General features: G+C 35.3%; 1 protein-coding gene across 2 annotated transcripts in view; it reads right to left on the reverse strand.

Annotated features, from left to right (window-relative positions):
* The window catches only part of SGCZ (sarcoglycan zeta), a 403,415-nt gene that overhangs the window by 21,553 nt on the left and 354,350 nt on the right, over nucleotides 1-27,512 (reverse strand). For both annotated transcript variants that reach the window (XM_070364121.1, XM_005890955.2), the window contains one exon: nucleotides 2,357-2,429. In XM_070364121.1, coding sequence (XP_070220222.1) covers nucleotides 2,357-2,429 — 73 coding nt within the window. The remainder of the gene's footprint in view (nucleotides 1-2,356; nucleotides 2,430-27,512) is intronic.

Below are 27,512 nucleotides of genomic sequence, written 5' to 3' on the forward strand. Positions count from 1 at the left end.
AATGTTCCTTTTAGAACTTAGTAATTAAAATTTTTATTGAATGAAACTCTGGTATCTCTGGTAAAACACAGCTTAAAAAAGTAGGAATTTCAAGTAGTCATGTATGGATGTGAGAACTGGACTATAAAGCAGGCTGAGTGCCAAAGAATTGATGCTTTTGAACTGTGGTGTTGGAAAAGACTCTTGAGAGTCCCTGAACTGCAAGGAGATCCAACCAGTCAATCCTAAAGGAAATCAGTCCTGAATATTCATTGGAAGGACTGATGCTGAAGCTGAAACTCCAATATTTTGGCCACCTAATGGGAAGAACTGACTCATTGGAAAAGACCCTGATGCTGGGAAAGATTGAAGGCAAGAGGAGAAGGGGATGACTGAGGATGAGATGGTTGGATGGCATCACTGACTTGATGGACATAAGTTTGAGCAAGCTCCGGGAGTTGGTGATGGACAGGGAGGCCTGGCATGCTGCAGTCCATGGGGTCACAAAGAGTTGGACTGGACTGAGCATCTGAACTGAACTGAAGTGAATGTTAGTCACATGTATCTTAGTAATATAATAACAAATGATACTACATTCCTTGTATGTAGATATTTAGTATCCTCATTATTCAGTTTTAATAATTAACAAAGTATAACCACACTACTCTGTGTGAGATAGAGTGCCTGGCTATTACTGAACTAAAGATAAACAAGGAAGATACAGTTCCTGTTCTAGTGGGAACACAACCTTGTTAAGTAGAAAAGGAAAAAATAATTTATACAAAAATGTTGAGTTGCCAACTGAGAATAGAATCATAAATCAAGACTATAACACACTATAAGACACTGTTTTCACATATTCTTCAAACTCCTAAATCCTTGGGGTTCAGTATAAAGTAGGTAATTTTCATATTTGTCTTATTAAAAATATTTTGATCACATGAAGAGGGCCACTTTCTCTGTTATTAACTAGCTGTTTAAATCTGCGCTACTCACCTAGTGAGAAACCGCATTTTTAAAGGACTTTTATCACAGAAATATAAGGGCTGCAAAATTTACTGTTGTAAAAGTGTGACTTTTTTCATTAACATTTTTCAACTTGATTTTTCTAATTTTATTTGAGTATTTTTTCTACTCATCCACATAGGAAGGGCTGAGCCTGCTCTTCATGAAATAAAATGAGTATTTTGCTCAATATTTTATTGTGTTTTCAAGACAAATACTCTCTCTCAGGTTAATATTTTAATTTAGCTTTAAAAATGATTTTAAATATGTAATTTATTTTTTAATATCAGTAAAAGGTTGTCTTTTTTTCATATCATAGGAAATGCATTTTAGTATGCTATCTGTGTTAGTCACTTAGTCGTGTCTGACTCTTTGTGACCCCATGGGCTGTAGCCCATCAGGCCCCTCTGTCCATGTGATTCTCCAGGCAAGAATACTGGAGTGGGTTGCCATTTCCTTCTCCAGGGGATCTTCCTGACCCAGGCATCGAACCCAGGTCTCCTGCATCACAGGCAGATTCTTTACCATCTGGGCTATAGGGAAGTCCAGTATGCTATTTACCTATTTGAAATTAATGATGGAATATAATATTGTATTGGTTTAAGGCATGATAATTTTAATATATGTACATATTGCAAGTATATATAATATACAATATATACCACTGCAAGTTGTATATAATTTTATATACAGTTTATATAATATATATTGAATATAACATTTCTTGAATTAAGAACAATAGATAAGTTGTTATCTAAACAATAGACTAGATTTTAGTATTTTAACTTTTATCAGTGATTGCCATGATTATCCTGGGGAGAATACACTATAAAATTGTCCTCTCAAACTGACAGACAGAGCTTATTTCACCAAATATATAAGATTAAAGAGTCCATCATAGGGCAGTTAAGTTCTGCCTTTTACTGATGATTGTTTCCTTTGGTTTCTGTATTTCCCTCTACTTAACCTTCTCTGACTGTTTATAGCTTTCTTTCATTGTCTGCCTCCCCTTTTTTTATGCCTATGCATGCCATATATTTCATTATCTACCTCAGATTTTCTGAAATCCCTATTTGCATCAGTCCTCCTGTCAACATCCTCCATAACTGCCTTTTCTTTTCTTTTTCCACACTTCTCCTGTCTGATATATTTATTTTATATCCATTGTACATTTGTAGAGGAAAAATATACAGAAGGATAGAATAGTAACTCACATGTTCTTGCCCTCTATCAAATAGCTGATTATCTATTTACCATGTAGACAGGGAGTGTCAAGTCCTTATACAGTTTTGTAGCATATTTTCTACTTCGGTTCTTTATATATCAAGGGCCATCCTCAGTGATAGAAAGTAGTGTAGAGGCCAGGACTTACCTGAGGTCTTGGGAAGGTTCCGCTCTGATGTGCGGTGTCTCAACAGAGTGCCCGAACACTGCTCCTTCAGTGCCTGAGGGCAATCAGAATGCAAGAGTCAGTATAAGCAAATGCACAGACACAGTAGTTTTCATTTCTATTTTTATGCATTAAATATTCTTCTAAGAATGGGAAAACTTAAAATAGGACTGCTGCTGCTGCTAAGTCGCTTCAGTTGCGTCCGACTCTGTACAACAAATAAGAAGAGAAAACCTGGAAAAAGAGTTCAAGGTCGTGAAGGACCAAAAAGGGCAAATCTAAGTCCCACCATTAGCTGCTGTTCAGTTGCTAAGTCGTGTCTGACTCTTTGCAGTCCCACCGTGTTGACCCCTTTTAAGATGATCTCATTCGCAAAAGTTCAGACTGAGTGAAAATTGTAACCCTCTGATCACAGAACAAATTTCTCTCTCTTTCCTGTTCCTTTATTCTCAGGTAAGTGAATTTGAAGTAGGGATATGTTCCAATATTCAGTTCTTTCTACAAGCAGCAAAGTTGAAATGAAAATGTGGGCAGTGAGCTCTGATGTAGTATAGTATTAACTGTTTAAAGGCATGGGTTTCATAGGGCATTTAGCAATTCACCCACAAGCAGCTCCCACCTTTAGTTACAGTGATCATCGAACTGCAGAGAACAGGGCACCTTACTTTTACTTTTGTGAAATCAAGGCTCACTCTAAAACCATAAATGGCTAGAACTCATTAGAGTGGACTTTATGCGGGATCATAGTTGTCTCAAGTGGTCACGTGCTCAGGCAGTTGAATGATATTCTATCTAAACTTTTGTTTATTATTGCCATTCAATTTTCCAGGATGACAAGAGTTCTAATTTAACTGAGAAAAATAAAATGATCTTCTTTTCCAAAAATTAAATGCAAAGACGTTTGTTAAAGATGATGAAAAGACACAGCCTCCTTTTTTTATTTTGTAATTTTACATAAATGAAATCATTCCCTTGGAAATAAACTCTATTATCTTTTGGTTTAATCTTATTCAAACATCTTGGTGTAGAATGTCATACCTTCTCCATCAATGGCTCCAAGAGCAGCTTGATAATACAGTGCAAATACAAATACAGATTTTATACCTTCAATGTGAAGCTGCTTCTACTTATCATGAAGAACAGTGTAAAGTAAATTGATTCCATAAGGAATGAAGAAAGTGCCATTAAGAAATTACAGAAAGAATTTAAATTCCTTAAAAGTAAGTGTATACATGGGGAGATATACTAGAATCACCAGAGGACTCTACATAAAACAGTAATGCAGATCTTCTACCTTGAATCATGGAGGAAGAAATTGTTTTCAAAATTTGTTACATGGTTCCATCTATATTATGGTTCGAAGTATAAGTGTATAAGGTTCTGCTGCTGCTACTGCTGCTACTTCAGTCGTGTCTGACTCTGTGCAACCCATAGACCGCAGCCCACCAGGCTCCCCAGTCCCTGGGATTCTCCAGGCAAGAACACTGGAGTGGGTTGCCATTTCTTTCTCCAATGCATGAAAGTGAAAAGTGAAAGTGAAGTCGCTCAGTAGTGCCTGACTCTTAGCGACCCCATGGACTGCAGCCTACGAGGCTCCTCTGTCCATAGGATTTTCCAGGCAAGAGTACTGGAGTGGGATGCCATTGCCTTCTGTTCCTGTAAATTCCTAAAATTACAGATTTTAGTTTGTAAACTAAAAACCATCCACCATTGTTAACCTCTTACTGGATTTTAGTAGTTGTTGTTGGGTTTTTTTGTTTTGTTCTGTTTTTTCCTAGAGAGGCTATGTAGGGCATACTGTTTATTTATTTAACCGTTTTCACACATTTAGAGCAATTATTTCTCTAAGGAGTTTTCTCTTTTGATATTTTGTAAAATATTTTATTTATGTTAGTGAACAATTCTCAGAAATAAGTCTTTGGAAGAAAGATAACGGTTTTAGATAAAACTCTGATTTTGTGGTTGTGGAGGGTGGCATTTGAATACATATTTTACATAGCTCCATTTCTCAAGGAGAGATTCCTTTGGCATTTTAACATAATATGTATTTTACAGATGGGATAGATATCCATGTGCAGGGTTCAAAAATTAATTTCTATTATTTTATAATTTTGAAAACTTCCCAGATAAGATGCCAGAAACATAATTAATGAATAGTAGCAAAATTTACTTTGAAACAGCATGCCACATATAGTAACTTACTACAGAATATATTAGTGAAAGTAGAATGTTATCAAACGTTTAATTTTACAGTGAGGATGAAAACCTGATAAAGGTCTCAGTTCTAAGTATCAACAGAAAAATATTGGTGATTTTATTAAGAAAATATTCTTGAATAAAAAATGTATAATCATACCATCTAAGGGGCTAAATTGAAAACTGCATAACATAATTAACTAGCTTCAGACTTCCAGATAATGAGAAAATTAATCTCATCCTTTCACTTTGTGTCCCAAAAGGAGTCAAAAGAGCATCAGTAAATAGACAATAAGGATGATCTTAAAAGGAAATCAGTAAGGAAGAATAAAAACCATCTGAGCCAGAAACAAACTCTCATAGTATAAAAAATTTAAAAATGTATAAATATAGATTTCCCATGAACAGGAAAGTTCCACAAATACCAGATTATTGGTGGGGTTGCCAGACTTAGCAATTTAACATACTCGACACTGAATTAATTTTGAAGTTTGGTTAAACATAAAATCATAGTATAAGTATGCAAACTTGCAGGGGACATACTTATTCAAAAAATCATTTGTTGTGTGTTTGAAATTCAAAATTTACTTGGCACCATATATTTTACCTGGTAAATCTCACCATTGTGTGTGTGTGTGTTAGTCTCTTAGTCATGTCTGACTCTGTGATCCCATGGACTGTAACCCCCCAGGCTCTTCTGGCCATGGATTACTCCAAGCAAGAATATTGGAGTGGGTTGCCATTCTCTTCACCAGGGGATTTTCCCAACACAGGGATCGAACCTGCATTTACTGCATTGCAAGCAGACTCTTTACCGTCTGAACCACCAGTAATATAACCATTAGTCGACATTTATTTCGGACAAAAAGTACAGATCTGCTTTACCCTCACTTCAGGAAAACAAAAATGTGTGATGAATTCTCACATCTTAAGTTACAGAAACCATGGAAATCAAAAAGGAAGAGAGACAAAATAAGAGAGAAAAAGGAACATAACTTAGACATTTATTAATACATACATTTCAACTTATTGACTAAATAAATATTTTTTGTTTATTGCTTTTGGGAAGGATTGTTCAAAAGGGCAGAGTGTCAGTTTTGCTTCACTCTATAGGTGCTAAAGGATATCTCAGATAATTTAATGTGAATATTATAAGATGTAGAGAAAATAAAGACTTAGTTTTTGTAATGGACAGGAAAAATGAGGCAGGCAAACCTCATGGTCAAAAAATACTGGCTCTCATTCATATGATAATTTCTAGCCTCAAAACAAAATAATAACAATGTCATATTTTTTGGTAAAACGAAGACAGACTATATGAATTGTGGTCCTACTTTATATATAAAAACAATTTTAGATATAAGCTACTATGGTAGGATGCTATTCTTTACAAATGCCTAACATAAAATAACCCCCCCCACCATTAAAAAATCAACAAAAATAAATTTATATATCCTTCCAAATATGGCTGTCCATAATGCAATACTCAAGCTATTCATTATCAACTATTGGCCTCCCTATATCCTTTGGGAAGGCCAACACAGGACAAGAAAAGGAAACTCCAAACACCTGGCACTCCCAGCTCCTCAACTTGATAGTAAGTGAAAAAAAGTTCTGTGTGATGTAGTGACTCTCCAGCCACTGACCAGCTCCATGAATTTGATTGTGGTTAATTTCAGATAATATTTTACTGAGGGTTTTGGCTTTGTGTAGAAGAATCTGTGATCAGTTATATATTATGGCAGAAAGTGAAGAGGAACTAAAAAGCCTCTTGATGAAGGTGAAAGTGGAGAGTGAAAAAGTTGTCTTAAAACTCAACATTCAGAAAACAAAGATCATGGCATCTGGTCCCATTACTTCATGGGAAATAGATGGGGAAACGGTGGAAACAGTGTCAGACTTTATTTTTCTGGGCTCCAAAATCACTACAGATGGTGATTGCAGCCATGAAATTAAAAGGTGCTTACTCCTTGGAAGGAAAGTTATGACCAACCTAGATAGCATATTCAAAAGCAGAGACATTACTTTGCCAACAAAGGTTCGTCTAGTCAAGGCTATGGTTTTTCCTGTGGTCATGTATGGATGTGACAGTTGGACTGTGAAGAAGGCTGAGCACCGAAGAATTGATGCTTTTGAAGTGTGGTGTTGGAGAAGACTCCTGAGAGTCCCTTGGACTGCAAGGAGATCCAACCAGTCCATTCTGAAGGAGATCAGCCCTGGAATTTCTTTGGAAGGAATGATGCTAAAGCTGAACCTCCAGTACTTTGGCCACCTCATGTGAAGAGTTGACTCATTGGAAAAGACTCTGATGCTGGGAGGGATTGGGGGCAAGAGGAGAAGGGGACGACAGAGGATGAGATGGCTGGATGGAATCACTGACTCTATGGACGTGAGTCTGAGTGAACTCTGGGAGTTGGTGATGGACAGGGAGGCCTGGCATGCTGCGATTCATGGGGTTGCAAAGAGTCGGACACGAGTGAGCGACTGATCTGATCTGATATAATACAAGGCAAAGATACCTCTATGCCTTGAAACGTTAGTTTTATTTATTTAATTTTTCTCACTGACACTTGATAACAGATTATCTACATTTAAAAATGAAAAGCTCTAATCAGAGATTTTAAATATCTTATGATAAGGTTAGAATCTTGGAGTTCAGGTTTTCTTATGGATACACTATATACTTTGAAATTAGTCAGTTTGGGAAGCAATCCCAGCTCCTTTTTCCCATCTAAATGACCTCAAGCAAGCTATTTAATCTCTCCAAACTCCAATTTCCATAGATACAAATACATATATGGCAATGCCAACCTTACAGGTCAGGTTAAGTTTTAAATAGGATAAAATGTGCCAGTTTTTATGTAAGAATTCAATATTCCTTAATTCCCTCTATCAATTTTCTTTATGAAAGTCAGACACAGAAGACATACACATTGTGTCTACAGAGTTAATATCCCAACATAAGTCCACTCATTATTAAGTGAAGTCTCTATTCCCAAATGTCAGAGCTTCAAGTAACATAGTCTCATGTTGAATTTTAAAATCTGAAATTTAGACACTGAAAAGATATGCTTGAATTTAAATAGTAGGTGCATTTTATTAATCAAAACTCTAAGTCAAGGAATTCCTTAATGCAGCTGCTTGTACCAGTTAAGATCAATTGATGGATAAATAAGCTTTGAGAAAGAAGTTTCTTCTTAAAAAATGTCCAGCATGATCTTACTTTTAATTGGAGTTCATCATAATTTTGAAATTATTGGAAACAAAACAAAAATGCATAGTAGATCCTTTAGTAACTAAAATGGATGGATTGCTATGATCTTTTTGTGTATTTTATACTTATAAGTTCTTTGTGCAGGATATAATAGAAATGCATCATATGAATAACTGGAATAGGTAAAACAGTCATTAACTCTATCAGGATTTTAGTTTCCATTTAAAAATCAAAGGAAAGGTTAAAAAAAAAGAGCAGTACAAGGCATTGTTCCTTAGAATATTTCTCTTCTCAAAGTGAAATCTTAGTTTTGTATTGGTAACAATTCCAACCTAAAATCTTAAGGTGAATGAATCTGAGTAATATCAACCACCTCTTGTATCTAATCCCTGGGATTATTAGGAGACTTAAATAATCAAAATAGTCATTAACATTAGGCAGCATTTTAAACTGCTATACCAAAATAGGGCTGAAGTTCAGGGCAAGTTCATTTAGATTTCAGTGCCAAAAATATTCCTATTTATTCATTATCTTCAAGTTTGATCCTGTATGCTATTAAATGCATATACATTTTTTGTTAATTAAATTGAAAGACACTTTATAAATCTTTATTATTATTATTCTATTTGAGATCAGGGGCCTTTTTCAATTCTGTGGTTCCATTTCCTAACACTTTATCTGTATAATACAGACATTCATTGGTATGTCTATCTGAAGTTGTAGAATAAATAAATGTTTTCTTTGGCTTGGAAGTAAGATGAAGAACACAGCAGCAGAAAGCTGCCTACGAAGAGAGATGTTCATGAGGGTCTCTATATGCTGCCAGAAAGGCTTCAAAGGAGGGGGCTAGGGTCTGGCACAGAGTGCTTGCTGTTCTGGAGAACTAGAAAGAAGAGGAGAAAAGAGAAAACCCAGAAGGATCGTGAACAAAGGAACCAAGAAAGACTGAAGCACTCTGTGAAAGGAAGCTAAGAAGGAGTTCAGTTCAGTTCAGTTCAGTTGCTCAGTCATGTCTGATTCTTTGCGACCCCATGAATTGCAGCGCGCCAGGCCTCCCTGTCCATCACCAACTCCCGGAGTTCACTCAGACTCAGGAGTAGAAACGTGTAAATTCTATTGTTATTTGTCTAGACAGTTGCCGACAAGCTCTCTTAACTGCCTTCACTTTTTCAATAAAATGTACCATGACCATTATATATATATATATATATATATATATATATATATATACATATATTTTTTTTTTTGAAAGGGACAAAGAAGAGTATGAATATCACTACCAGATCAATATGGGACAGAAGAGATAATACGAGACACGAGGTGAAAAAGTTTAAGAGAATGGAGTATCTGTTCCCCTACCCCCTTTCCATGACAATTAATGGGAACTTAGGCAGCATTTTAAATTCCTGCAGTAGAACGGGGGTGAGGTTCAGGGCAAGTTTATATAGACCTCAAGGGCCAGAAGGATCGCTCTTATTCATTATCTTCAAATTTAAACCTATGCTTACTGGGCTTCCCTGATTGCTCAGATAATAAAGAACTTGCCTGCAATGCAGGAGACTGGGGTTTGATCCCTGGGTTGGGAAGATCCCTTGAAGAAGGAAATGGCAATCCACTCCAGTATTCCTGCCTGAAGAATTCCATGGACAGAGGAGCCTGGCAGGCTACAGTCCTTCGCATCACAGAGTCAGATATGACTGAGTGACTAACACACACACATACTGAATATTTCGAATCTTTGGCAGTCTTCACACCTTAGTTTCTTTTCCCTTTATTTGTATCTCTTGCCACCTCACCCACCTCGGATCTAAATTGGTAAAGTAAAAGACTGGATAGGGAACACAGTTTCATTTTATTCCCAAATCTGCTCCTAAGTCATTCTTTGATTTCTGACAAGTATTTAAACTCTGCTCCCCAGTTACTATTTGTAAAATGAAGCTCCAAATATAATGATCCTCAGGTACCTTCAATTTTTAACTGTCACAGTTACATAATTTTTTCTCAGACATGTTGAAACCTGTACACTATACCTCTTTTCATTTCTCCTTAATACAAGTGGAAATAAATTTGCCCCTACAAATTGACAGAAAAGTTATTTGGGGGAAGGGGCAGAGTAATAACATTGGCAAAAGTAAATTATTAACTACCATTTCTTTTACTCCATTAAAATGAGTTTCTTGGAATTCTGAAAGCATCATTACCCTTTAAAAAGAGAAATGTCAACTCATTTTAAGATACACTATGTCTCTTACTTGTGTTACTTTAATAGTCTAAATGTTATTCCTCCTTCCAACTAACTGCATAAAATACCACCTATAACACCTAACCTATAAGAAAATGCATAATAATTTTCTCGGATACCATTTTTGCCCACCATTCAAGACTTCTGCCTGATTAAAAAAAACAAAGATCATGTATTAATTACATTAATAACTGATGAAACTATTTACAGGTCAACAATGGAGATGCAGACATAGAGAACAGATTTGTGAACACATTTGGGGAAAGACAGTGTGGAATGAATTGAGAGAGTCGTATTGAAACATATACCCTACCATACATAAACTAGATTGCTGGTGGGAATTTGCTATATGATGCAAGGTGCTCATCCCAGTGCTGTGTGACAACCAAGAAGGGTGGGATGGGCTGGGAGGCGGGAAGGAGGCCGAGAGGGAGGGGACATATGTACACCTACTGCTGATTCATGCTGATGCATGGCAGAAACTAACATGACATTGAAAAGCAATTATCCCCTGATTAAAAATTGATATATTAAAAAAAAAACCTTCTGCTTGAATTTAAAATCCATTCATTCAGACTTATTTTCCTCTACTCATTTATAAAATCGTTTACTTATTTTCCCACCTTTTAAGGTAAATAACATCTGTTCATTCTCCGAATAAATTTGGGATTTACCACCAGTTTGGAAGCTATCATATCTATTCTGGGGGCTTCCCAGGTGACGCTAGTGGCAAAGAACCTGCCTGCCAATGCAGAAGACATAAAAGACAAGGGTTGATCCCTGGGTCAGGAAGACCCCCTGGAGTAGGAAATGGCAACTCACTCTGGGATTCATGCCTGGAGAATCCCCATGGACAGAGGAGCCTGGTGGGCTACAGTCCCCAGGGTCACACAGAGTTGGACACGACTGTAGAACTTAAGAAACATGGATATCTATTCTGAAATTTTACATGCTAAATTATATGCTACTCCCCTTCTAGACTGAAAAAAAAAATCAGACATTCCTTATATCCCACTGTATTCTTGTGTACAACATGGTATCTTACACATAAAAGGTAATTGGCAAATACTGATTAATAATTCACGACTTTCTTCTTCAAAGCTTTTTTCCTCTTTTTAACCCTTCTAGTTTGACTAATGGTACCATCATGCCCTAATAGTCAGAAACTGGGGAACTATCCTGAGATGCCCTTTTTTGTTCAACATCCAGATTAGTTTACTTCTTTCTACAAATTGAGTATCACCTAAATTTTCTCTCAATTATTCCTTGATGCCACCACTAACTAACATTTGGAAACGCTAAGCTGACTATAATGCTTACTTAAGATGCTTCTGGAATCCAATTGTCTATGGAAGTCAAACCCAAATTCCTGAGTAGGGCTCACCTCTCAGCAGTTCTCTGTACTTTATACTCCAGTGACAATAAAACCTTTGCAGATTTTGAAATGTCTATAACTGTCAAGAGTATCACTTCTTTCTGTTGTTATTGTTTTCAGTCACTTAGTCATGGCCAACTCTTTGTGACCCCATGGACTGCAGCACACCAGGCTTCCCTGTCCTTCACTATCTCCTGGAGCTTGCTCAAACTCATGTCCATTGAGTCAGTGAGGCCATCCAACCATCTCATCCTGTGTCGACCCCTTCTCCTCTTGCCCTCTATCTTTCCCAGCATTGGGGGCTTTTCCAAAGAGTTTCTCATCCCTTTGATGGTAATCTACTCATTCTTCAGGATCTGATTCTAGATGATTTTCTCCATGAAACATTTTCTGTACCCTTCATGCACTTCCTCTTTCTCTTTCTACTCAGCTCCCCCAACTCCTTATGAAAATTACTGTACCTACTGTACATAGCAGTTATCATATTGCATTGAATTCATTTTAAACTCCTCCCCAGGAACTTATGAATTCCTTGAGCTCAAGGACTTTGTCCTAATATATTTTGTATGCTTAGTACTGATCTTAGATTCTGATATATAATTAAGGATCAGTAAATGAAAGAAAGAATGGGAATGAAAAAATTGATAAAAGTATGAGTAACAAAAATTATTCTGTGGTATTTTATGATATATAAAACTTGCTGTTCCTGCTTCTCATTATATTTCTTTGTTTCATATTTCAATACAAATCAGGTTATTAATATCCTTAGGTGATGGTCTGAATTTATTAACACTGTTATTATGAGCCTACCCAGTGTTAATTTTTCTAGTAAAACAGGGAAACAATATTGTTAAATTGTCTCTTTGAAACACAAACAAACCCCTACCGTGTTGTTCATTTGAGAGTAGAGAATAAGCTGCCAATATTTCTGAATATATATTATTTCAAAATCTGTTTTTACTTTTCAGTCAGCATTTTTCATAATTAAAAAGTATCTTAAGGCATTTTATCTCAGATGGCAAATTATGTCCTTTTTTCTACTTCTGAAGGTTTGGAAGAGACCATGGAAAAGATACTTGATGATCAGATGGAAAATACATTAGAAAAAAACTATTTCCCTCAAGATGAAATGTATTAAAAAATAAAATGCTTTGTCATTAACAAAGAAAATTAAACTTAAATATATCAAGACTTGAAATAATACAGAGACCCTTCTCATTAATATTTTATAACCTTCAAGTAGCTTGTATTTTTCTAGCACTTATCTCTGATTTTTAGAGAGAAACAACTCTATGTTATTTCCTTCTATTCTTTTTAATGAGGCAAAAAATAACTGAAATTTAAAAGCATGTGTGGAGAAAACAGAAAAGAAAAATCAGTATTTTCAAATTGAATGACACTTGACGGAAATTACATCTAGGAAAAAGATATATAAATAATACCTCTTTCAAATTTTCACCTTCAGAAAAGAATATTAGAAGGTCAAGCAGAGTTTTCATTATTCACTCTTAGGATATATATTTTCTGAAAATAATAAGTAATTCCAAGGTCTCTAATTACTAACATTGTCATTTTGCCCTTTTCCTTAATAATCACTAAAAGGAATAAGATGCAATATATGCCTGACATCTTTAAAAGTCATAAATGAACAAGTGTCACCAGAAGCACATCTTGAGCAAACACAATCATAAGATTCTTTTATTACGGATTTATCAAAGGGCAGCTGCATGTGACAAATCAATTCAATGTACACACTCAGAGGCTGAAACATCAAAATATGAAATTACTTGATTAGAAACTATCTTATATTTTTTGTTATTTTTTTGCAAAACAGTTCATGAAAATTAATTAATGATGAGATTTGGAAAATTAATAAGACGAGCCCTCTATGTGAATTATTTATTTTACTACATTTAAATAATCTTTGCAGGCTTTTAGACACTTAATCTAGTAGAACATTTTGTTTTGAGGTTTGGACATTTTGCGTAAATGTCCAAATCTCAGATAGCATAGCTAATGCTAGGTTTGCTTCTTGAAGGTCACATTCATTTTCATTCAGGTACATTTTTCTGTATAGCGTTTTCTTTATAAACTTTCATTAATTAATCCACACGCAATTAAAGCTTTCTGATCCATGGGAAAATCATTTATCTCAAAATGTACAGTTAATTATACCATAAACTCAGGTTCTTTGGGAAAAGAAAGTGAATACTTTAAGCCTGCCTTTTCATCTTATTCTTCAGGCTCTTTATCCCTGTTTAAACTATTTCCTGGAGAAAAGTAAGATGGTCTTTCTACCACCGTTAGTCATGAGCAGGAAGACTGTGCTTCCGACTGGCATACCATGCTGATCATTGCAGTGAAATACACAAGAATAGGGACTCATCTCAGCAGCACTTTCACTTCCTAATGGTGTTTCCCTGATAACTTTTGACATATTGCCATTAAAGCACATTCTATGGAAAATAGAAATCCATAGAAAAGTTATCCAGAAGAGACTGTACCCAACTCTCTTTAGTGGCTTCAGATATGACACGTGTTTATGTATTTACAGATATACCTTGGAGATATTGTGGGTTTGGTTCCAAACCAGGGTAAGAAATCAAATAAAAGGAATAAAGCAAGTTACACAAACGTCTTGGTTTCCCAGAGTACATTAAAGTTGTGTTTATACTATAGTGTATTAAGTGACTTAAAAAAATGTACATACCTTAATTAGAAATATTTCCTTGCTAAAAATTGCTAACCATCATCTGAGCCTCCAGAGGGTCATTTTTTTTTTTTTTGGTGAGGGGATCAGAATATTGCAAGAATTATCAAAATGTGACGCAGAGCTATGAAGTGAGCAAATACTGTTGGAAAAATGGTGCTCATAGAACTGCTTAATACAAGGTAGTCCCACACCTTCAGTTTGTATAAAACACTGTATCTGCAAAGTGCAATAAAGCAAAACACACACAAAAATAAGGTATGCCTGTATTTGAAACGTCTTACAATCATTTACTTCAATTAAAAAAAAAGTGTTCAAAAGATGCTAATTCTATAAACGGCTTTATGGACCTGAGTTACACAGTTAACATATATACAAATCAGCATCTGAATGCAACTAGGACTTTTAAAATGGTATCTTATTAAACATAATTTACTTAGACTTTGCTTATCTCAAGATATCTAAATTATTCCAAAACATCAGAGCATCACCAGTCATTTTCTGAGTGTCTGTGCAGTTGTGGACAAAATTATAATTTGGAATCTTTATATAGGCAACCTGACTTAATACATATGTTTTCACGCTTTTAGGAATAACCAAATTTTATAAAAATTGAGGTGAAAAATGCAACTCTCAAAAGTCTATCCTTCAATAACAGGATAGTATGGCATTCATAGATTGAGGCCAGCTGGGGAACAGTCAGAAAGAAAGCACATGCTAACGCCAAAACAAATACCCTTCATCCTGCTGTTCCTGTGAGGTTGTTTTTTCTTTTTTTTTTCTTTTTACCTCTTGTTGTTCCAGATTGCTCCTGTGAATTTTATGTTATCATGTGCCATGTAATTCATTGTGTGCCAAAAGGGAAACAAAGAGAGCTCCATTTATTTGTGTTTGTTTTCTTCTCACAAGAGGTTTGATAGCACCGCTTTTAATTAATATAAAGAAGTGGCAGGTTTTCACCAGAACTAACGTCGTTATCCTCTATAATGATGGTTCTTCAGCCAAGAAAACCCATCACAATCCCTGACATGATTGCCATGAACCCCTTTACAAGTACCTTTAGAACAATCCCAAGCAGAGCAAGCCATTAAAACTGTACTCAAATCATAACCAGCCTAAGTATCCACAAGCAAATCTGGGGATCTTCAGAATGCTAAAGCTATTCTGGAACCCTGTGTTTTATGTGGGTGGGCTGTTTATGCGCCATACCAAGTATCTTTAAAGATGGTGGCCCTCTGAGCCACAAAAATTATGCTTCAGATTTTAGCATTAGATCTTTTGATATGAAGAAGTCAGTCCTGGCAAATCCAGGTTAAGGTACAACAGAAAAATAAAATCCTTATCTGTGATTTTATATTTCTGAAATCAACTGATATACTCAGCAGATATCTCACCTTTGGCTAAGCAGAGATGCAATATTTTCAATACAAAATGTTGATTTATATTGTAGAAAGCATCTGATTGTAGAAAGATTTATATTGTAGAAAGACTGATCTGATCAGTCTCTCAGCAGAGAGATGCAATATTTTCAATACAAAATGTTGATTTATATTGTAGAAAGCATCTGATTGTAGAAAGATTTATATTGTAGAAAGACTGATCTGATCACTCTCTCAGTCGTGTCCGACTCTTTGCGACCCCATGAATCGCAGCACGCCAGGCCTCCCTGTCCATCACCAACTCCTGGAGTTCACTCAGACTCACGTCCATCGAGTCAGTGATGCCATCCAGCCATCTCATCCTCTGTCGTCCCCTTCTCCTCTTGCCCCCAATCCCTCCCAGCATCAGAGTCTTTTCCAATGAGTCAACTCTTCGCATGAGGTGGCCAAAGTACTGGAGGTTCAGCTTTAGCATCATTCCTTCCAAAGAAATCCCAGGGCTGATCTCCTTCAGAATGGACTGGTTGGATGTCCTTGCAGTCCAAGGGACTCTCGAGAGTCTTCTCCAACACCACACTTCAAAAGCATCAATTCTTCGGTGCTCAGCCTTCTTCACAGTCCAACTCTCACATCCATACATGACCACAGGAAAATCCATAGCCTTGACTAGACGAACATTTGTTGGCAAAGTAATGTCTCTGCTTTTGAATATGCTATCTAGGTTGGTCATAACTTTCCTTACAAGGAGTAAGTGTCTTTTAATTTCATGGCTGCAGTCACCATCTGCAGTGATTTTGGAGCCCAGAAAAATAAAGTCTGACACTGTTTCCACTGTTTCCCCATCTATTTCCCATGAAGTGATGGGACCGGATACCATGATCTTTGTTTTCTGCATGTTGAGCTTTAAGCCAACTTTTTCACTCTCTTCTTTCACCTTCATCAAGAGGCTTTTTAGTTCCTCTTCACTTTCTGCCATAAGGGTGGTGTCATCTGCATATCTGAGGTTATTGATATTTCTCCCAGCAATCTTGATTCCAGCTTGTGTTTCTTCCAGTCCAGCATTTCTCATGATGTACTCTGCATAGAAGTTAAATAAACAGGGTGACAATATACAGCCTTGACGTACTCCTTTTCCTATTTGGAATCAGTCTGTTGTTCCATGTCCAGTTCTAACTGTTGCTTCCTAACCTGCATACAAATTTCTCAAGAGGCAGATCAGGTGGTCTGGTATTTCCATCTCTTTCAGAATTTTCCATAGTTTATTGTGATCCACATAGTCAAAGGCTTTGGCATAGTCAATAAAGCAGAAATAGATGTTTTTCTGGAATTCTCTTGCTTTTTCCAAAGTTGAGATATAAACATACATATCTGTAAGAGTGCCTGAGCGTGTGTGCATAAGTAGTTTATAACATCTTGCTAGAGAGTATCAGTGGAGAAGGCGATGGCACCCTACTCCAGTACTCTTGCCTGGAAAATGCCACGGACGGAGGACCCTGGCAGGCTGCAGTCCATGGGGTCACAAAGAGTTGGACGCAACTGAGGTGACTTAGCAGTAGCAGAGAGTACCAGACTCAGACGTTGTTTGTGAGTCCGGACAGTACCTCTAAATAGAGTTTTTATCTAATAGAAACTTCTCTAGAGATTTGGGAAAAAACTGATGGATGAAGTCCAAATATATTAAGAATTTTCAGGGAAAATCTGGACAAGAGCAAAATAAGATAGGAAATTTAATGGTTCATATTTATTCGAAACTACAGATACCAACATCCTAAAGACAATATTATCATGCTAAAACCAAAAATTAAGAAATACCAGGACAATTTCTTTTAAACTTATCATAGGATATAAACTTGGTTTAACAGCAGGAAATTGATAAAATTCTCCATAATAATTTTTTTATGAACAACATGTACCCATATCAAAAGATATAGATAAATCATTCTAAAACTTTAGCATTCTTTTATGATTAATAACAACAGTAGTAATTACTACTTTTAAGAATAATAGGAATGTAAGTGAATGTATGACCATCAGTTAGAAACATTTTCCATAAAACCTATAGCATCCTCAAATTTATTGGTGACATGTTAAAACATTTTGCTCAAGGCAGCAACTTTACAAAGGTACAATATGGTTTAACCTTTTGACTAGATTCACCACTTCAATTCAATTCTGGTATAGTTCTTCTCTCACCACATGGTAGTAAGAGGAGAAAAAACACAGTTATATGAAATAGAGGCTGTTTGAGGGCAAAAAGAAAAAAAAATATCATCTTCATATATATACTACGGTTGTCTACATAGAAAATCTAAAAGAACCTGCAGAAAATTTAATAAGATTAATAAGAGAATTGCTTTGACTTAAAATGTAATAAATGTCTGTGCTCACTTTAGAGAATGAATTATTAAATTTAATCAAAAGGCTTTAAAGCAATTTTAAGTATAAAGAGAGGATAATGTGAACATAAATAAGAGCTTAACTTAAAGTTGTTAATTTTCCCCCAAATCTTGAATAGACTTAATGCAATCTCAGATCATCAACACTATTTTCTTAGGACTTGACAAGCTAAGTCTAAAACCAAAATATATAAGAGTCTTGGGCCAAGAATAATAGGAAAATTCTGAACCTCTCCTTCCCAAATCCATGGCGATTTTTCCCTAACAGATAGAAACATTTATTATAAAGTTCTAGCTCCTAAGTCACTTTGACTGTGGTAGAGACAGAGAAATAGACCAATGGGGTAGAAGAGGTTTCAGAAACAGACCAACAAATTTCCATCTATATGGAAACTTGATTTATGATAGTTACTATTGAACATAAGTGTGGAAACAAGTAACTATGCTATAAATGATGCCAGAATAATTGTTTAACCATACAGGGAAATCAAACCATATTTATTGCCACATGCAAAGATCAATTTCAGCTGTATTAAAAATGTGGGTAAAATTATAAAATGTGTAGAAGACAATACTGGAGCATATCTTTTACTTCAGATTAGAGAACTCTAATTCAGATCAGAGAATTCACATTTGCCATATAGTAAAGGAAAAAATGATGTTAGATACATTCAAATCAAGAATTTCTCTCAACAAAGGACACCGTAAGCAACGGAAAGGCAGACTTTGACCCTAAAGGAGATAATTACAACACATATAATTAAAAAAAGAGTGATTTCCAAATACACAAAAATACTCTTAAAAGTAATAAGAAAAAGATAAACCAATAGAAAATAACTAAGAACTTGAAGAGAAACCTTACAAAAGAAGTATCATGAATAGCCTATAACCAACTAAAAAAATATTCATTAGTGATCAAAATAAAGCAAATTAAAACTGCATTCTGGTACCAATGTAAACCCCCTGGTCTTACAGAAACTTTAAAGTCAAAGAATATACTTCTTATGGGAAGGTGAGAATAAATTCTTAAGACAAAAAATATATGAAGCTTTAAAGTAGTTGATAAATTTGACTATTTTAACATAACGTTTTTCTTAATAAAAGACACTGTGTGTGCGTGTGCTAAGTTGCTTCAGTTGTGTCTGACTCTTTGCCAACCAAACGGCTGTAGAGCCCACCAGGCTCCTCTATCCATGGGGTTCTCCAGGCAAGAATACTGGAGTGGGTTGCTATGCTCTCCTCCAGGGGATCTTCCTGACCCAGGGACTGAATATAAAATACGAAAATATGGGTAATTCACACAAAAGATATAACACACACACACACAGTCTATAAAATATGTTACTGATAAATAATTGACATCCAGAAAATATAAAGATCTTCTACAAATCAATAAGAAAAAAAAACCTAGCTCATTAAAAAAGACTAAAATATGGGTAAGTCACACACAAAAAATTAACCTGAATGAATTAGTCAATACACTAGGAAAAAAAAATCCAAAGCAGCTCCACATTGCTGTTAATCAGAACCTTACAAATGAAAACTAAGATGAGATGAAATTTTATTTGAATCTATTCTAGCAACCAAAAGATTAGAAAACTCAATTCATGATTTAGGTTTGTAGTGTTTTCAAAGCTGAATAGAGTGCCCCTTTATCTCACTGCTTTCCACTTTAGATTCATAGCAAATGGATGCCAACATGTGGTTGTTTGGAAACTGACTATTTTAAAGTATTTGTGGAACCTGTAAAAAGAGCATTTTTACACTGGAAAAAAAAAAAACAACCCTTTTAAGAAAAAGCAGTCAACTGTTTTAGACAGCTATTTTAAAATAGCATGGTGCAGATATACACTAGAATAGTGAAAGACAGGGAAGCCTGGCAGGCTGCAGTCCATGGTGTTACAAAGAATCAGACATGACTTAAACTATATACAGTTGTCTGGACAACATCTATATATAAAATAGATAACCAACAAGGACTACTGTATAGCATTGGGACCTATATTCAATATCTTGTAATAACTTGTAATGGAAAATAATCTGGAAAAGAATATACATATATAACTGAATAATTATATATATAAAATATATATATACACACATCTGAATCATTTTGCTGTATGCCAGAAAACACACAACACTGTAAATCAACTATACTTCAATTAAAATAAAATAATGTTACCTATTACCAAATTTCTATGCTTGTTTCATATTATAAAGGTTTTGTTTGTATTGTTATTATAGTGACTAAAGTCCTATATGTCATAAAAAATAGAAATCGGACTCAAAATTATACAATCCAAAGTTTTGTATCCAATTAAATTATTGTATGACAATATTCATTATGTCAGTTCACTAGAAAAAGTATCAGAAAGTATATAGTTTTGCTACTTAGAGTAACATTAGAGAGAACACATGATATAATAGCTTGCATGCTAGGTCAATTTGTTGTCTCATTAGAAATAGAATAAATCATTTAATTATTTGAAACCTTAATTTTCTCACTTGCAAAAATTAAAAAGATTTTCTTCTCCTCCTCAAAGGAGGAGATTTATATATATATATATATAAAATATATATTACATACATACATATTATGTATTATATATAATATATACATTATTATATATATAAAAACAAACACAAATGCACCTATAAAATATAACTATGATATATATATATCTTATGTATAACATATATATACTATTATATATTATATACATATACATATGTATTATATATTACAGTATAATGTGCACTTCACCATTACTTAGCATTATTCGTGTGTGTAGTCAGTTTAAAAGACTTAGTAATCCATAGTGGTTCAGGCATATGAGAATTATCAGGCACTGCTCGTATGAGGGCAAAATGATTAAAATCTTTATTCGTCCTTAAACACTGAACAAACAATTCAGTTTCAAAGAATTTATCCTCAAGAGATATCATGTGCACAAAGCTGCAGGTACAAGAAAGTTGATAACGACTCTGTTTAGGTTCACTGTATACAACCTAAATGTCCAAAAGTAGGGAACTAATTGATAAACTATGTAGTTTAATAAATGGACTATTTTAGTCATTTAAAATATTATAGGACATTACTGAATAGCATGAATTAAAAGTGAGTATTAGATATCCATTGGAGAAGGAAATGGCAACCCACTCCAGTGTTCTTGCCTGGAGAATCCCAGTGATGGGGGAGCCTGGTGGGCTGCCGTCTATGGGGTCGCACAGAGTCGGACACGACTGAAGCGACTTAGCAGTAGCAGTAGCAGTAGCAACAGTATTAGATATCCATACGATATGCATAAATATCTGATTTCTTAAAATGGCCAATACAATTTTTACTAGTCAAAATTCCATATGGCAGCTTTATTTTCAAGTTGTACTCGCCTTTACTTCCTCCTCTTACTCTTGGGTGCTTGAGTGCTAAGTTACTTCAGTCCTGTCCCACTCTTTGCGACTCTATGGACTGTTGCCCATCAGGCTCCTTTGTCCGCGGGATTCTCAAGGCAAGGATACTGGAATAGGTTGCCATTTCCTCCTCCAGGAGATCTTTCCCACCCAGGGATTGAACCCATGTTTCTTATGTCTCCTGCATTGGCAGGTGGATTCTTTACCACTAGCACCGCCTGGAAGCCTTTTTATTTCTCCTTTGCCCCAGTTAAAAACTCAAACTTACTGCTTAATACGCAAAGAAATTCAGGAAATGTCACTTGTCTTAAAGTTTTCTACTTTAACACATAAAGGGTTGTGCAAAAGTATTTTTCTAAAAACTGAGCTAGTTACCTCACCAAGATGTATACAATTCTTAAATGGCAGCTGTATCTCAATTAGATGTTATCTTAAGTAGAAGTATTTTGTTATCTACTTTAGAGATAAAATGACTTTTCATCTGAAGTGTAAAGATAAATCAGACTGTCTTTGAGATGTTTTGCTATTCCTGTCATTAAGTGTTGAAACAGAGTGACCACTTTACAGAGATATAAGAGAAAAGATTCAAACTTGGCTGGAAGTTTGAAATAATTAAAAATTCAGATAATTTTGAAGGTGAGATTCCATGATGCTTTTTTCACCCACCACGCAAAAGAAAAATGATGTGTAAATAGATTGGTTGCTGAAATCTTATTCCAATACACTTCTCTTAAAGTCCAGAATAACCAGGATAATTATCAATAATTAACAACAAATAATTCATTTGATTTATCAGTCATAAACTTAAAAGAAGCAAGCAATGAAACAAGTTATTCACCAATACTGTATGCGTTTTGTGCTTATATTTGAGGAAAGAAGTGATATTTTAACACCTGTGCGTAAATAAGAAGCTGAGTCTATAAATGAGTATTTTACTTGATACAGAAAAACTAGTAGCATTTATGGTTGTGATTAAATTGTCCTTAAACATCACCCTTTTCAATTTTTATTCATATCACATGAGATTAATAGCTCCTAAAACCTATTATGTTTTAATTTCTGATGGAAATGGGCAACTCGCCTTACATGTGACTTCACCCACAGATGTGAGTGAAGAGCTCCAGGGCATCTCAGATTCACGAGCACTACATCCTACTTTCTGCACGTGCTTCCTGTCTCTCTGCTTCTCAGAGCCCCAGGAAGAAGGTTTAGCACAAACAGCACAGGAGAGTCATCCCCAAGTGCCTCGCCAGTTACCTTTCAACCCAGGGAGGAAAGAGCTATTGAATTATGCAACAGCCTTGATCTTTGAGTTAGCCAATTGCCGGAGGCAGTTTGGAACTTCTTTTTCAGTTTGGCCACATTGCAAAGAGGAAATTACTTTGCCCTAATTTCAAGTCATTTGTATAGTGTTTCCTCACACAAAATATTATTGATCCTTAGATTTACCCTATAGGAAATCAGAAACTAATAAATGAATCAGCTGGTAACAATATAATGATGACTATTACTACTACTAAACCAATATTAAGTCAGATAACACCCCCATTTTACAGCTGAAGAACCCAAGGCACAGACAGGCTAAATAACTGACCCAAAGGCATAAAGCATTTAGAGGACCCAAAGTTAGAAAAGCTAATTATGGCCTAGGCACAAATACACTAGTCCTAGTTTGGTGTGTTTATTTTTGTTTTTTTTTTTTCCCTCTAATTTTATTTTATTTTTAAACTTTACATAATTGTATTAGTTTTGCCAAATATCAAAATGAATCCGCCACAGGTATACATGTGTTCCCCATCCCGATTATTTAGTCGCTCAGTCATATCTGACTCTGTGACCCCATGGAACTGTAGCCTGTCAGACTCCTCTGTACATATTCAAGCAAAAATACTGGAATGGGTTGCCATTTCCTTCTCCAGGGGACCTTCCCTACCCAGGCATCAAACTCACATCTCTCTTTCATCTCCTGCCTTGCAGGCAGGTTCTTTACCACTGAGCCACTAGGGCCTGAATTCAAGACAGTAGGAAACCTATAGTTATTCCTCCTTCCAAGAAATCTCAGTTTGTTAAAAAAAAATTTATTGTTTGATGAAACATGTCAATTATCATTTAGTGTGGTGGCAGAATAATTGTCTTCCTCACCATCCCCCCAAGGATCCAAATCCTAATCTCTGAAACCTGTGAATATGCTGCCTTAAAAGCAAAGGGGATTTTATTTAATAGATGGCAAGTGGACCTAAAATTGCTGATCTGACTACTTCAAGATAGGAAAATTATACTGGGTTATCTAGGAGGGTCTAAAATAATCACAAGGATCATTAGAAATGAATGAAGGAGTCAGAATATGGAGAATCAGAGAGGTGGCAATGTGAGAACAGCTTGGTTTGCTATTGCTGGCTTTAAAAATAAAGGGAGGGGCCAGGGGCAGAGGACTATCAAAGGCCTCTAGAAGCTGCAAAAGGCAAGAAAATGGCTTTCCCGAAAGGAGCACGATTTTAGCCTAGTGAGAAACGGTGCAGACTTCTAGCCCCCAGAACTGTAAATAATAAATATGTGCCTCCTAAGCCACTGTTTGTGTAATTATTACAGCAGCAACAGAAAATTAATGCATCTGGTTAGTAATTGGAAAATGACAGGAACCCATTCAAGCTTATAATATTTTTTCCTTTCTCCTTTCCTCTTTCCCTTCTAATCTTTATAGTGAAATGAAACATTGCCCTTGTTAGGATTTATAGGAACATGGAAACTTTATCTACTTATGCAAAGCATACTGACACAAAACTCCACAGGTGAAATTAGGAATAAAATTCATTTTGACACACTCTAGCACGTTCCTTTTGAAGACAAAGGTCAGCCTGATTAATGACTATACAGTTGAGTTAAAAGTAAAATTAGTTCTTTCTCAAATTGCAATAGACCTTTTAAATCACAGACCAAGATTATGTTACTGTTTTTCCAAGGTAATTCTAACATCAATCATTTATCTCCATCTCTTCTCATGACATTGTTTGGCTTATTCTAAGCTTTCAATTTACATAGCTACATGAAGATAGAGAGTTTATCCCAGGAATGCTCTATGATTTAGTTGAGAAAGTCAGATATGTAGTATTTAAGTATGCTCATTCCTCTTTACCGCTAACTTTTTCTAGACTACTAAATAAATCTGCTTGAAATAATGACCTGGGTACTAAATAAATCAGATCCTAGAAGCTCTCCTTCTTGTTACAGAAATCCTAATTCCGGATCTGAATGTATTGTATACACATGCATATATTGACACAGATAAAATGAAGTGGAAATGAGACTGGACGTTAGTGAGGAAAAATAGATATACTTCCTTGTCTGCTATTGATAGCTGTATGTATTTTGTGAAAGTCACTTAACTTGAGACTCAGTTTGCAAAGTGAAGATAGTAATACATATTTTCCTAAGTACTAAGGAGCAAATGAATTCAATGTAAATGATTATATCCTGTCAATGGTAAAGTTTATGCCAACATGTTACTAATTACATTTTTTTGATTTGTTGTGCTGCTTTATTTTTTTATGTTCCAAAATTTAATATAGAATTCATTTCCTACATTTATTTTTCATTTTACTCCTTATTGGGATCATACATAATTTTCACTTAAATGCTTCTGAAAGACCTACTAAATTAGTTTTATTACACTGGATTAAACATTATTCAGTATTACATAAAATGTTCAATACTATCTTGCATATAGTTATGTGTGTGTGAGAAAGATAAATGATAAATAATAAAATTTAGGTCTTTACAGTGGGTGCTACAGTAGGAAGAATGTCATTTAATTAACTAAAGTAGTGCCTTTATGTGTTATAATAATAATAATATCTAACATTTATTGACCACTTTCAATGAGTCAGACATATGCTTTACATGGATCAGCTCACATTAATTCAATGAAAATCCAATGAGGTATAAATTGATTATGATTACTCTTCCAGAAAGCAGTGGAGCTGTAATGCCAGAGGCAGCATCCTTCATCACTGTACATGAAATCTTTCCAGCAATTACAGCCCAGCCTGTTTCTCTGAGAGCCTTTTTCCCCATGTTCCCCACCTGACACTTTAAAACAGATACACTGACATGAAACTTAACATTTGTATTCAGTGACAAGTTATCATTGTCCAGATCTTATTTTGTTGAATACATTTCTGATGGCTAGCTTTTAGTGGGCTGAAGTTAGAATTTTTCTCTTAGTGTTTTCCATCATAACAGTAACTCAAAAATCATATATAAATAGCCAATTTTTTGTCAAACTGGGGATAAAATCTATAGCAATGAAAGAGGATTGGATATGATATATTTATTTGGCTTAGAACTTCATTTGCACATTTCCCCCTATTTCTCTATTTTTTTAAAAAACAGATTTGGCTAATGATATTTTCTTTATTTAAAGAGTGCTACTTTTCATCATGACCTCTGGAATGCACACACGTGCTACCACTTTGAAACAATAATTAGTGCTTTTCTTATCTGAAATTTTGATTCACGAGGAATATAAGTAACTATAGACTAGTTATGTTCTGTGGAATGCTTATGACTTTTGAGCATTTTCAATATGCCTATTAAATCAGAAAACACATATGATCTAAGTAATGTTAAAATTAATTACAAGAAAACAATACACATAATCGCTGTTCTTGAAACAGACTGGCCAGAACCTCATGAATCTGAGCATCTTAACATTTTTTTCAACACACTTGTTTGGCAAACATCTTCCTCCCTTGCATAATTCTTATCCAAATAGAACTTAAATTTGTAGTAACTATAATGAGAAAAGAAAAAAAAATAAATGACATATGGATTAAAAAGGAAAAGATAAAATTGTCTTTATTTGCATAAGAGATGATTATCTACATAGAAAAGTCTCTGAAGTCTGCAAAAAATTGCTATAACTACTAAGTTCACTCTACTAAGTTCACTAAAGTCACAGGATAAAAAGATACAAGATAATACATGAAAAAATCAATTAAATTTTATATATTAAAATAAATGTATAGAATCAAAAGTGATGAATTCTGTACCAATTATAATTGCTTCAAAGAAAATTAAAACATGAAAACATAGACAGGATATGTATGCTGGAAGTGACAAAATGTTCATGAAAAATGTCAAAGAAAGGCTAAATAAATGAAGATACATTATTTCATGAGCCAGAATAATTGATATAGCAAAGATGTCAACTCTAAAATTCATGTGTTGGTTTATTCCTATCAAAATCTAAGGAAGTTTTTCTTTTTTTAAGGCATAGAAATAAATATTCTAAAATGTTTGTTTCTAAATTCTCTATCTTCTAGGGCCTCTGCCTTTACATATATATATTTCAGAATATTTATCCTAGATGAATGAAACTTATGTTTATAACAAAACATGTACACAAATGTTCATAGTAGTTCTAACACCTAAACAACTCAGATATATGGTTAAATGCATTGTAGTATATTCATACTAGGGGCTTCCCTGTGGCTCAGATGGTAAATAATCTGCCTACAATATGGGAGACCCAGGTTCAATCCCTGGGTTGGGAAGATCGCCTGGAGAAGGGAATGGCAATCCACTCCAGTATTCTTGCCTGGAGAATCCCACGGACAGAGGAGCCTGGCGGGGTACAGTCCATGCAGTCACAAACAGTTGGACTTGACTGAGTGATTGACACTTTCACTTTCATATTCATACCATGGGATACTGCTGCTGCTAAGTCGCTTCAGTCGTGTCCGACTCTGTGCGACCCCATAGACGGCAGCCCACCAGACTCCCCCGTCCCTGGGATTCTCCAGGCAAGAACACTGGAGTGGGTTGCCATTTCCTTCTCCAATGCATGAAAGTGAAAAGTGAAAGTGAAGTCGTGTCTGACTCTTAGTGACCCCATGGATTGCACCCCACCAGGCTCCTCCGTCCATGGGATTTTCCAGGCAAGAGTACTGGAGTGGGGTGCCATTGCCTTCTCCGCCATGGGATACTGCTGCTGCTGCTGCTGCTGCTGCTAAGTCGCTTCAGTCGTGTCCGACTCTGTGTGACCCCATAGACAGCAGCCCACCAGGCTCCCCTGTCCTTGGGATTCTCCAGGCAACAACACTGGAGTGGGTTGCATTTCCTTCTCCAATAATAAAAAGAAGAAACTATTGATATATACAATAAAACAAAAGAATCTCCAGGGAATTGTACTGATTGAAAATAAAAAATCCTCAAAG

Source organism: Bos mutus, chromosome 27 (genome assembly GCF_027580195.1).
Source record: "Bos mutus isolate GX-2022 chromosome 27, NWIPB_WYAK_1.1, whole genome shotgun sequence".
In the NCBI taxonomy this organism is placed as follows: Eukaryota; Metazoa; Chordata; class Mammalia; order Artiodactyla; family Bovidae; genus Bos; species Bos mutus.